The 13,686-nt window shown below is 41.5% G+C and overlaps 1 protein-coding gene across 4 annotated transcripts in view; it reads left to right on the forward strand.

The window, feature by feature from the left end:
* The window catches only part of SERPINI1 (serpin family I member 1), a 58,947-nt gene extending 50,800 nt beyond the window's left edge, over window positions 1-8,147 (forward strand). For all 4 annotated transcript variants that reach the window (XM_068144942.1, XM_068144945.1, XM_068144943.1 and 1 more), the window contains 3 exons: window positions 4,474-4,560; window positions 5,358-5,447; window positions 7,422-8,147. In XM_068144942.1, the coding sequence (XP_068001043.1) occupies window positions 4,474-4,560; window positions 5,358-5,447; window positions 7,422-7,498 (254 nt within the window). In that variant the 3' untranslated portion in view covers window positions 7,499-8,147. The remainder of the gene's footprint in view (window positions 1-4,473; window positions 4,561-5,357; window positions 5,448-7,421) is intronic.
* The last annotated feature ends 5,539 nt before the right edge of the window (window positions 8,148-13,686 follow it).

The following is a 13,686-nucleotide window of genomic DNA, read 5'->3' on the forward strand; positions in this document are numbered from 1 at the left end:
GTGATGGCAGCCAATTGAAAGAAGCTTGCTTTGTTTAGATATTAGAAAAAAGTTCTTCCCTATGAGGGTGGTGAGACACTGGAACAGGTTGCCCAGAGAAGTTGTGGAGGCTCCAAGCCTGGAAGTCCTCAAAGCCAGGTTGTATGGAACCTTGGGCAACCTGTTCTGGGCCCCTCAGTTTAAGAAGGACATCGAAACACTTGAATGTGTCCAGAGAAGGGCAACAAGGCTGGGGAGAGGCCTTGAACACAAGCCCTATGAGGAGAGGCTGAGGGAGCTGGGATTGTTTAGCCTGGAGAAGAGGAGGCTCAGGGGTGACCTCATTGCCCTCTACAACTACCTGAAAGGTGGTTGTAGCCAGGAAGGGGTTGGCCTCTTCTCCCAGGCAACCAGCACCAGAACAAGGGGACACAGTCTCAAGCTGTGCCAGGGGAGGTTTAGACTGGAGGTGAGGAGGAAATTCTTCACCAAGCGAGTCATTGGTCATTGGAACGGGTTGCCCGGGGAGGTGGTTGAGTCATCGTCCCTGGAGGCGTTCAAGAGGAGATTGGATGTGGCACTTGGTGCCATGGTCTAGTCATGGGGTCTGTGTTGATAGGTTGGACTCGATGATCCTCGAGGTCCTTTCCAACCTAAGTTATACTGCGATACTGTTCTAGAAGGTGTCCCTGCACACGGCAGGGCGGTTGAAACTAGATGATCTTTAAGGTCCTTTTCAATCCAAACCATTCTATGATTCTCTGATATAAAGTACTTGGAAGAGCTATTTGCTGGACTGATGTTCTTCAAAGTCTTGACTGAGGTAGGTATAGTATTTCTGGGACAACCTAAGCTAGAAAAGCCTGTAAACTTGTGTGCTTTTAAAAAGATGTGCAGAGCAACCAGTTGGCAGCTATGAGTAGGAGTCTGCAAACATATGGAGTGTAATGACAAATGAAGTGTGATGTTAACAGAGTCATGTACATTAGGAGTCAGCATCAGATTACTCCCCCACACTAATGGATATCTAGGCTAGGGTCCTGCAGAAGGCTTAAGCTTTGCCATCAAAGCTCCAAGGGACTTCTCTGAGATGCTAACAATCAAATCATGTTGGTTCTAATAAAAATGCAGATTTAAAGAAGCTGCTAGAGAAGAATGATGTGATGGTAGATATTCAGGTAAGCACCACCTTATCCACAGTGAAAGCCATATGATATTGAAGCCTTGCAGTCAGTGCTTGGACAGTCACAAAACAAGAGACAAAGAGAAGGCTGCCTGAATACTCAGTGGCAACTTTATCCTTCTATATGAAAATAGATTTGTTCACTTCAGAGAGAGATGACTGAGAGGCATGTGATAGTGACAATAAAAAGAGAAAAGTCTAGACAAAGTAAATTGGGATGTGGAAATTGCTCTTTTCAGCATCCAAGGACAAAGTTACCAGATGAGGTGAAAGGCAACAAATTGAAACCAAATACAAAATATTTCTCTTGTGAGAAACTAAACCACAGAGATCTTCACTGGTTATTCCTTAACCTCATGAGATTAGTAGGATTAAAAAAATACTAAACTGTTTCAGAGCAATCAAAACTATCAGTGCTTCATAAAATAAAGGCATTCTGCAGATTCTGGATGTCTTTGCTTTGTACCTTGTTGTTTTCATGTGTAAGGCTGCTTCTGTCTTGTCCTGAAGCAAGAACAGCACTACACTAATTGGCTGTACTGCTCTCATCTGCAGTGTCCCTTCTTATATTCCTGACAACTTAACAAAATTTAGTTGTTTATCTTTAATACTCACATCCTGACTACATTTACAAGTAGACCTACTGTTAGGCCTGGTAATAAACATGGAATGCTGGGCTTCCCAGTTCAAGAGAAAAAGGGATCTGATGGAGAGAGTCCAATGGAGAGCCATGAAGGTGATGAGGGGATTTGAGCATCCCCCCCTGTGGAGAAAAACTGAGACACCTTGGGACTGTTTAGTCTTCAGAAGATGAGAAGGGGATCTGGTCAATGTCTATAAATATCTGAGGGGTGGGTGGCAAATAGATGGGGCCAATTTTTTTTTTTTTTTTTTGGTGGTGTGCAGTAATAAGCCAAGAAACAATGGCTACAAACTTGAACATTGAAGATTTCACAGCACAGTGAGTAGAAACTTCTTTACAGTGAGGGTCACAGAGTACTGGAATAAGTTGCCCTGTGATGTTGTGGAGTTTCCTTCTCTAGACTTACAAAATCCACCTGGATGTGTTCCTGTGTGGACTACCCTAGGTGATCCTGCTTTGGCAGGGGAATTGGACTTGATCTCTGGAGGTCCCTTCCAACCTCTAGCATTCTAGGATTCTACTCTCGGAATGAAGGTCTATAAACCCTTCAGATGGAGACCAATCTTCTGAGATGCTAAGTGGTCTGACCAGAAATAAACCTTGGGCTAACCACATCCACCACCAAACTATGTAAAATGAAGAGTTCAGGATGAAAATCCAGATTATTGCTGTGAATATTGCAGGTCACAGGGGCAGGCTTAAGTGCTGTAATAAAAAAAAAAAAACACCCTGTGATTGAAATGAGTGATTAGGCTCAGTTGGCATTTAATTATTAACCATAAAAATGTATTGGGGTTTAAAATTAGGAACTCCGTTTAGCCATCAAGCAGCATTTATCCATCGAGGGTGCAAAGCTGTATGTGCAGCTGCTCAGCAGGGCTTTGAAATGGACTCAGGTGAGGATAGCAAAGGACAGCTGCCTGGAAGGGTGAATTTGGGGAACCAACCAAAAACCTTAGCAAGAATCCTGCTTTAACTGCCTTGTTTGCAAGGGCAGCACACACCTAACATGAGACATGAACAAGAGGAATTGCTGCTGTGCATGCATCTGTCACCCTTTTTGTCCTGGCTGTCTATTCCTCATCACCCATGTAAATATTCTTGCATATCCTGTGCTTGCTCCAAATCGTTTTGTGAAAACTTGGGTCTTAATGTCTCCGTTATGGAATGGAAGCTTTGGGGGATGGCTGTTTAACGCTGCATGGTAGTATTTAGTTAGTTTGTGGTTTATTTTTTGTACTTAATGGTTGGGGCTTGGAGTTGATGGAAGTGTTGGAATGCAACCGCATTGTGGCTTTAGGTGGCATTTGTGTTAGCAGTTAGGGAGACAAAAGACGTGAGAATCTGTGCTTAGTGTTCAAGATACGAGAATGCTGTATGCCCCACCTTTCAAACTGGCAGATTGGATGCTTTATCCTAGCTTTCAAGGTAAGACTACTGAGGCTTGGAGCTGAAGCCTGGAATTAGGGCAGCATTTAGCAAACTCGTTTATATTTTGCTGCACACAGTTCCAAAGGGAAAGATTTGGAGCTTTTGTTGGTAAGGTTCAAGTTAAGCAGTTGAACTGAGGAGGTTTACTTCAGTTTGGAGTGTGTGTAGCAATAATGAGATCTGCTGGGGAGAGGCATTTTAAACTGCTGTCTCTTGGGGGTTTGGCTTGCATTAGTGTTAGACCCAGTGGCTATTGGTGTGAGAGCCAAGATAAATGGGGAATGATTAGATGAATAGTCCCAAGCTTTTCCTCCTTCATGAGCCTTCAGCGAGAGTTTTAGTGTTGAATGTTTTGTGAGGGATCAGGAATGCATAATGGTACAGCTGTCTCGCTGGGGTGGTTAGGTTAGTTTTTCATGTTCATGTATTTCCCCATTGAGAAAGCTTTTATTCCTTTCTTAACTGCTGGTTGTGCTGTCATCACTGTGGGTTTTATGCAGGTGCAATAAATGTCTCTCTCATCCTTGTTGTATCTTACTGATGAAAGTTAGTCAAATGGATTAAATGTTGTCACTTGTCTTGCTTCCTGCAAGGTCCTGAGTATTCCAATAGCTCTGATCATTTAGCCACTGAAGAAGAGTAATGAAACATCCACTGACTTAAGCAGGAGTAGGCTTTGACTGATACTAAAATACTGACAAATAAGGATGGAAATCAAACAAGACTGAAAGAAAACAGTTCCATGGTGATATTTCCAATAAATATTTATCTTCAGCTTCTTTTAAGTGTAGTGACAAGAAGGGAAAAAAGCCCACTTCATTTTTCTGGAGGAAGTCTATATTGTACCTAATGCAGAAAGAAAATTCTTTCTATATAAATATTTGCCATCTAATGTCATAACCCTGATTTCCCAATGGTTTCCACTCTTGTGTTCAAGGGCAGTCATTTGATTCTCTCTGGTGTGCTGATGCTCTAGGCAGTGCCAAGCTATTTTAATATCCATAGTATAAGAGAACACTACAAATTTAAGTGAGGTAAATAGCACTATTAAAGGTATTGGCAGGAGGAATTTTAATGCAACTGCTATGCACAAAGCTCTTACCCTTCCCTACTTGGTACAGAAGGCGGATAATAATGTGGGGGGGGGGGGGGGGTTGGCAATGTTTGGGGCTTGTGTTTTAAAATGCTTCAATCTTACTGTTGAGGCACTTGAAATGTGTTTCCTTTTCCTCTCCAGATAACAAGGAACTGTACCTTGCAAAGGCATTTCACAAGGCATTTCTAGAAGTTAATGAGGAAGGATCAGAAGCTGCTGCTGCCTCAGGTACCTGACTGAAAAGCAGAAGTAAATCAACTGTCTGGGCACTCTATGTTAATTAATTTTTTAAAACTGACTTGCTGTATAGCCAGGGAAGCTAAACAGCATGTAGCATGAAGACCCAGAATAGCAAGGATTGTGCTTTTCAGAAGAGAGTTCTGGAATTGAAAAGTGTTTTCATTACAGGCATGCATGAGTCTTTGTTAACAGTGCAGGAAGATGTAAGAATAAACGAATCACTGGGAAGTAATACTGATCACCTAGAGAAAGCCATTCATTTCCAAGTAAAAATAACAAAGAGCCCAATTCTGCCTGATTCCCAGTTAATTTTACTTTCAACCTCTGCATTATTTAAAGGCTCCAGCTAAAAGCTGCAAGATCAGCCCATTTAGTTGTTGCATATTCCATAGTTATTAAAGGTTACCTTTCACTACCAACTTCAGGCTTGCAGCTGGTTTAAGACAGGTCAGCAGGGCTGTCTAATGTAATGCATTTTCGTTCTACAAGTGAGCAGGAGTCATAACTCCTCTAGAGGTTCTGGATCTTAAAATATATAAGCTGCTCCCTCAGCCTGAGACGTTGTGCCACTCTCCATTGTTCATCATTGTTAAAGCACAAACAGGCCCTGCAATTATTCTGTAGGGCTCCTTTATGTTAGGTTTTTTATCCTGTTTCTTGGCGATGCTTAGTGCGGAGAGTGTGGGACTTCAGTGTCTGCTCATGAGCTTCACAAGTGTCTGTCATGAAGAGCAAGAGAAAGTGCAGTGATATGTAACAAGTTGCCTGTGTTTTCTTTCTTCCAGGAATGATTGCCATTAGCAGAATGGCAGTGCTGTATCCACAGGTTATAGTCGACCATCCCTTTTTCTTTTTGGTCAGGAACAGAAGAACAGGTAAGGATATTGCAGATCCTGCCACGTTTTTCACAGTACCTCAGCAAGTACACTAAAGAAAAATGCGTATTTTGACCAAGGAACTGGCCCTTGTGTTGTGAATTTTTCTTAACCTGTTTTAAAATACCTGCTGTTGACTGACTCACCTTTCCTGTGTCCCCTTAAAATGCTTTTCCAAGTAAGACAGTAAAATATCTGACATAATCCTGAAAAAGATTCACAATTAAGTGATTAAAAACCCCAGGGAAGAAAAAATTAATCATTTTTCTTCAGAGAACACAGTGTTACTGCCCTGAATACCCATAATCATTGAATTCTCTAAGAGCTTGGCTGAAGTGAGACCAGTGAGATACGTTCCTGGTACCAAATGATTTGCATAATGGACAGATATTACAGCTATGAATAATTCTGTTGTGTTCTCAAAGTGTTCTGTGGCAGGCAAGGGATGAGAGCAGCACTTACTAGCAAAATGGGCAATGATTAACTAATTCCTTAGTTTTTTATTTATAATTTAATGATGTGGATGTGACTGGATAACAAAATGTTACTGTGTACCCACAGACTGTTCTATAGGTGTGCGTTGTGGTATCTTACATGTTGTACAAGCAAACTCTAGTAGGTTCAGTTTGGTAGTTTGGGGTTTTTTCTGTATTTGACAATCTTGTTTGTAGATACCAATGTTTATTTAACCATTTAGATTGCAACAATGCTTACAGTCTAGCTAGGGAGGGTCATTTGTGTGGAAGACATGATGCCCACTCAAAGGGAGTTTTTAACCAAAACTAAGTTGAATATTCTTGCTGTTGTAGAGGTACAGAATCATAGAATTGTCAAGGTTGGAAGGGACCTCAAGTATCATCTAGTTCCAACCCCCCTTCCATGGACAGGGCAGGGACACCTCACACTAGATCAGGCCTTCAAAACCTCCAGGGGTGAGGCTTCCACCACCTCCCTGGGCAACCTGTTCCAGTGTCTCACCACCCCTCATGGTGAAGAACTTCCTAACATCCAATCTGTATAGTTAGGCAAAAATGTCTCTAGAGTAGGTATCTGCCTTTTCCCCTACTCAATATAAAAAAATCTCCCCCAAAAGAAGTTTAATTAGAACAGAGTAGAGCTTGGTAGCTTTAGGGCAGTTCTTAATGTTGCACTTAGAAAGAAATTGCCAACAACTATAGTTAAACACTGAAAGCTTGTCACTGATGTGGAAATCTAAGGGTGGGAAACTTTGGAAACAAAGCTGTGATGGTTACCCTTCTGCTCAAGAATACCTCAAGTGCTTATGATTGATGACTGTATTTAAACAGGTTAGACAGAAATGTATGAAATGGGAAAGATGTAAATGGTGATTAAGTAGTGTAGTGGAGCAGTGTTCATAAAGAGAATTCCTTATTGTGTGTTGCGTGCTTTAGCATGGAGTAAACCTGTGAACTCCAAGTGTCTGTCTGTCCATAATTATTAATTGATTGGTGTGCAGCTTCTGGGGCTCACTTTTAATTCTGAGCAATGTCATCTAGCAGCTGTGAGGCATGTGAGGGGTCAGAAGTGACCATGAAAGTTACTCTGATTAGCTGTTCACACTTCAGTAAAGGTTAGCTGCTACCTTGGGAGTCCCCAGCCTAGAAACCAGTACTTTGTCATAGCCATTTGACATCAGTGGCAATACATCATGGGCCTTCAGCACGACCATAGAAATGAAAGGGAAGCTTCCTGGTGATTTCTGGTGGGTTTTCAGTCAAGCCTTTGAAATAAGCAGAGGAGCACCGAAATTCACTTTGGAATACAAAGAGGTCCTTTTCTCTAGGGCTAGTGATCCATTGCTTTTCATGGCTACCCAGTTCTGAGATGTGGGTCCCTAAGGAGATTGTGCACCACACTCTCTAGAACTTACTCTGTGTTCATTATCTTCTAGCTTCAAGTTGTTCTGGTTCTGACATCTTTCTTTCCCATCCTCCCTTCCCACTTTCTCCACAGGTACTGTGTTATTCATGGGAAGGGTAATGCACCCTGAAGCAATGAATACAAGTGGCCACGACTTTGAAGAGCTTTAACTGCCACCAGCTACCAAAAAGAGGAGATAAGCACATAAAGTTTGAAGTTAATATATTTAAGGTTTGCTGTGTTTCCCCCCTCCCCAGACACTGTTTAAAAGGCTTTCAGATCTAACTGTGTGCAAGTCAGTTTCCAGAGGAAAGCTTCCAGTATTAAAGTAATGGCTCTGTTTCTGTCATTGTGATTGCTGTGTCCTTAAAATAAATTTGTGTACATGTCAACAACTGTTCCTTGTTCCAGTGGATTGTAAAGCAAAAAAGCTGCAGATCCATTATTTGTAATTTTTACAGTCCAAAGCCTGTCTTGATCAATGAGACAGGAGCAGAATGTGTGCAGCTCTGAATAATGCAAGCAGCAAACCTTGATGATAATTTATAGAGCTGAAGAGCTACATCTGGATAATGTGATCTCTTCCTGTTCCTGTAAAAGTAGTAAACAGACTGCAATATGCTGTCTCATCAAAGTTAATGGAACCAATTAAGCCGAGTGGATTTTAATCTATAACTGTGGTAGACTTTGTATGAACTCTCCCACCTATGGTTCTAAAATGTTGCTTTTTTTCTGAGGGCTCCTGCATGTGGCTCTGCAATTCACCTTCCCTTACTGTTGATGCCAATAAAATCTGATCGCATGTGTGTTTTAAGACTAGTCAGTGTAGAGTAGCTTTGTATGTGACTGAAGTAAAATAGTTGAATAGTAATGTCATTCTGTGCACATGCTTTTTCTACCCCCCCCTCCCCACCTCACCCTCTCGAGGAGCTGTTCTACTTACACCTAAGCTTTGTGGTATCTCACTTCAGGGATCTGGAATGATCTTTCTCAAAGTAAGAAAAAAAACCAAACAATCAAACACTTTAATTTTAAATGTCAAAAAAATGTTCTGTTCACAAATAAATGTCTTAAAAAAACCAACCCAACATCATCCTTTTTATTCCCTAATTTTTATGTTTTTTTAATCAAGAGTAAACTGAGAGGAGAATGTCACATACCACAAGCAAATATTAGCAAGGGAATTAGTTGCTGTTTCCATTTCCAAGAGGAGGAGAAGTACCAGTTGTCACCAAAGAGGCCTATAATTATTTCCTCCCTCATTGTGCAAAATACAAAAGGAACAGAAGTTATTTAAAAGGTAAGAGAAAAGGAGAGGGGAGGGGCCTCTCTGAAACAGATCATAAATAAAAACTTCTGGATAATAAGTGGGTTTCTTCTCAATCAATAGGAGTTTTGTCTTTTGAATTCTATGAGAGCAAATGTATATTGGCTGAACTTGTAATTATAAGCTGCTCTGGCATACAGTCGCCCCAGAACCGCACTGATACTGCTCACAAAGTTACTGTTGCAGGCAGAACTTCCCAAATTTGATGCATTGGTCACATTTTTGTTCTGGTACAAATCATGCATGGTTAAACTGTGAACTGATGGATGTTCTGCATGGAGGCTGGTTATGCTCTCTCAGAGAAAGGGCAGTTGAACATGTTTCTAGCCCTGCCTCCTTGAACTGTTTAGTTCTGTTGTACAGAAGACAAATGGAGCTCCTTAGTCTATTGCTCTTGCTTATTACCCTTAGTGTATTACAGTCTGGATTTGGTGAGACAGATTTTGTACTTAAATTTAACAAAAGCTATTTCAGTTCTCTATAGCTAAAAATGTTATACTTGGAAATGGGGGGTGGGTGGGGGGGGGAAGTGCTTCTAAGAAGGACCAGGGGCTAATTTTAGCAACGTATAGAACTAGTCTAATAAAATCACAGCTCATTTGACATGGAGTTACACAAGGATTGGTTCCTCATTTTTGAATGATTCTATGAACATCATCTAATGTCTGTAAAATTGACCCCTATGCTAAGGATCTCTTAGAGGAGTCTGATTTTGAAGTTGTTACATTTATATATTTTTTTTTTCCAGGCTAATTTTTGAGGTATTCACTCTGATTTGAAAAAAAAAATAATGAGCATGAGAAAGCAGATGACAACCCTCAATCATGTTCATTTTCAGCCTTTCTGAAGCTCCTTCTTAACCAATTCTGTGTTTTCTTTGCTTTAGTTTCTTGAAGCATAAATGCTTCTTACCAAGGGAAGGACTGGAGATAGATTGGCAATAAAGATGTGGAATTATTGAAAGGACAGCTGCCAGTCAGAGGTATTTATGGAGATTATCAACCAAGTGCACTTCTCTAGCAGGTAGACTGAGCATAGGTAAAAGTGGAATGATGCAGACTCACACATTCCATATCTGATTCTGAGAATTGCCTAAGTGGGCATAGAGGAAGATCAGCAGAAACAGAAATGCAAGCACTGGTTATTAAGCATGATACAGTCCTTAACAGGTGCAAAATACCCACTTCACGTTTCTTGAACATTGAGAATTACCTGGTTTGCAACAACAGGAATGAATTTGTCACCAAATTATGCAAAGGTGTTAGTTGCAGACCATAGTGAAGACAGAACTCAAACAAGACTGGTTTTCAGTATTGATATCTGAACTATCATTACCAATTTCCTGAGCTATATGAATGTTATTCCATTGTGGTTTTTAGTCTGGGCTTTGTGTAATGCTCCTTTCAAAGATGCTGTTGGTTTGGGATTTTTCTTGAGACAATTTTCTGTTTGGATTTATTTTTGTTCTGTTTTATTTTTGGTGAGGGGAATTTGTCACTGGTGGCTCACGTGTTGAGTCTAGGTAAATAATCTCAATGAAAAACCCAACCATTTTGCAATTGTATTTTGTGTTGGAGGCCATATCAGAAAATCAACTCCTGGAAATTCTACAGCTCTGCAGTGTAAGTGACCATGATGTGACACTGTCTACTGGCACGCAGGTGGAGTTTAAGCAGGAGATGCAGTTGCCTAATGCTGTTGTCCCCTCTCTTCCTTGTGTATTTGTACTGGAGTCCAGATGGAAATGCTTTTCAGAGCTGCAGTTGAAAGAGTATTTTTTCCCTTCTTAATCCTGTTAATAGTGCTTCTACTGGAAACTTTGAACTAAGAAGATCCCACTTGTGCCTGATCTCTGCTATGAGGGTAGGCTGAGGGAGCTTTGTTTTGCAGGGAGGCTGGGCTTGATGATCTCTGGTCCCTTCCAACTCCCAGCATTCTGTGATTCTGTGAATGTTTTTGTTGCTTTGTTCCAAGCACCAATTTTCACTATTCTTCCATTTTTGTGGATCAAGTGTATGATAGGCCTCAAACAAATAACACCTTAGTGTTAGACCAGAAATAACATCAACAAATCAGTCAATTGTATTTGGGCTAATTTCTATTCTTTTTATGAGGGACAAAGGAAGAAACCACAAGATGTCACTCTATCCTAAGAAGCTGAGGAGTACTTTCCCATTGTCAGTAATCCTATGGGAGTGTTGGTGAGCTGAATAGCCATAATGGGACTCAAGTATATGTAGGTGTTGGTAAAATCAACGTTTCTTGAGTTTGAGAGCATGATTGGGCCTGAGTACCTGGGATTAATAATCGAGGGTGGGAGGAACAAACGCCCAAAACTCCTGCTTTGTGTTTGCTTTGTGTTGCAAACTTTTCTCTGATTCTTGATAAGAGATTGCTGGGGTGAAGTTCATTGTTCATAGGGAGTCTGTGTGGGATGAGATAGAAGAAAAAAGGTGGTTCTTCCAAGTCATCTCCATGAACAGCAGTAGAGCTGTACTACAGTTACTTTGGAGTGTCAACTCTTGACTACAAAAGAGAAATAGCTATGATTGAAGTCATTGATCTGTTGGCCCTGCTACATTGTTGTTCTCTTTTGTTTACATCTTTTATTTCCCCTCTCCTTTTCTGCCTTACATAGTTGCTAGAATTTGTGCTTGAGCAGATTCTCGGTGTACTCTCCTTGTAGATTGAAGTTACATCACTGTCTAGGTATCTACAGTCTCCTTGAGGAAGAGGCAAGGTCTTTCCTATGAGGATGTTCTGCCAGTGACAAGGCATACTTCAATAGTGGTGTTTGCAAGCTAATTCTTGAGTTACTTCTGTCCTTTTTAATGGACAGTCTTTGCTTTTATCCTTATAGTGGAAAATGGAAATAAATGGATTATCCCCAAACCCCCACGCCAGGGAGGAGGAAAACAATACCTCAGTAACTCACATAATAGTAGCAAGGAATGAGTTGACTTCATTTGTGAGCTACTCTGCATATACTGAGACAGTTGTTGAGAAACTGTAGACTAATTTATCTTCAAAACTGTCTGCAGTCCCCAAGGATTTTGTTTCAAGCTCCAGTAGTCAGAGGGGTCCAGGAAGAAAGGAGACTGCCTGCTTCCTGTGAGGACCTGTGTTAAATGGTTCAATAGCTTGTCTTTGGCTTCCAGCTGGCATGGGTTGAGGGCTCTGAAACCGAGTTACAGGCATGAGAAACTATAAAACTCAACATTACATATCATAGAATGGCTGAGGTTGGAAGGGACCTTAGAGATTGTCTATTCCAACCTCCCTGCCATGGACAGGGTTGTCTCTCAACTACATTTGATTGCTCAAGGCCTCATCCAGTCTGGCCTCGAACACCCTGAGGGAGGAGACATCCACAGCCTCTCTGGGCAGCCTATTCTAGAGTTTCACCATCCTTGTACTGAAGAACTTCTTCCTAAGATCCAGTCTAACCCTACTCTCCCTCAGCTTCAAACCATGCCCCCTTGTCCTGTCTCTAGACACCCTTATGAAAGGTCCCTCTGCAGCCTTCCAGTGGGATACCTTCAGTATTGGAAGGCAGCTCTAAGGTCCCCCTAGAGTCTTCTCCAGGCTGAACAACTCCAGCTCCCTCAGCCTGTTCTCATAACAAAAGTGCTCCAGCTCTTGCATCATCTTTGTGATCCTCCTCTAGACTGGAGGCCATGGTTTCATGTCTGATGGGGACAAAAGAACTGGATGCAGTATTCAAGGTGGGATCCCAGAAGAGCAGAGCCAAGGGGCAGAATCATCTCTGTTGACCTGCTGGCCGCATTCCTCTTGCTGCATCACAGGATAGGGTTTTCTTCTAGGCTACATGAGTGAACAGCCAGCTCATGTTGAGCCTCTCATCAATCATCATGCCCAGGCCTTTTGTCTTCAGGGCTGCTCTCAAACTGCCTATGCATACAGCCTGGATTTGTGCCTGGAATTGGCCTGACCCAGATGCAGGACCTTGCACTTCGATTTCTTTTTTACCCCATCTACCAGAGCTTATCAAATGATGTTCTTATATAGCACCTTTCTTGCAACAACATCCACAGTGAGTGTTTTTCATTTCACAGCACCAACTGGAAGCCTGAGTCATGGACCAATTGCTCTGGGCTGCAGGCAAACAGAATAAAAAGCTGGACAAAAGTCACGTAATAAAATTCAGCTTAAGTTGCAGTTTTAGACAGTGGCACAGTGCAGTAGTCAAGGCTCTGTGGCTAGTGAAGGGTGATTGGTTAATTCACTATCACTCTGACAGGTAGGCAAATGGGCAAAGGTGGTGAAGATAAATGTATTTTGCAAACAAAAGGTGAGTTCCACACACCACTTCAGAACTTCTGACCTTTCCAAGCCACCTTACAAACGCAGCCTCCAAACTCCCTTCATGGCTGTGCCTGGCAGGTCAGGCCGCTAATCATTCTCAGATAGGTGCAGCTTCAAACCAAGCACAGCAAAACTCAGAATGTTGGCAGCTGCTCCCAAAAAGCTTGGTATGCAAAAGTCTTCACAGGGTTCTCTGCTTTCAGCTGGGATCAGTTAGTCTGCAAGTTTTGTTCTTAAGGATGTGTTTATGACACTTGTCTTGAAACTGATTTTGGCAGATTGTCATAGCAAAATTCTAGTTCTGCTAGGACCTGGCTGAGGAAAAGTGATTTAAGTTTTTCCTGTAGCTAGGAAATTCAGCCCAATGCCTGAATTTTGATCTTTTTAGCTACAATGAATCACAATAGGAATGGTGTTTCAGATGTGACCCATATTTTACTGAGAAGCTGTTTTACTGCTTGCCTTTCATGAATGCACATTTTCTCTAGGAAGAGTCACCTTTTGGACAAGCAGAGGAAAGAATTCTTGCAGACAAATGATCCTGTGTTTGTGTAGTGCTATTATGCAAGAAAGAAAAAACAGAGATCTGTGTCTAAATCATGTCTTTTGTGCTCTCATTAAAGGATTTGCTTTAGCCATGGGAAAATCCTGTTTTCTGTTTAGGAACAATTTGTTTAGGTGGGCTTCAAGCATTCTCTTGAGTAT

The sequence above is a fragment of the Melanerpes formicivorus genome, unplaced genomic scaffold (genome assembly GCF_026170545.1).
Source record: "Melanerpes formicivorus ecotype bairdi unplaced genomic scaffold, bMelFor1.0.p_v2 SCAF_12, whole genome shotgun sequence".
Taxonomy (NCBI): domain Eukaryota; kingdom Metazoa; phylum Chordata; class Aves; order Piciformes; family Picidae; genus Melanerpes; species Melanerpes formicivorus.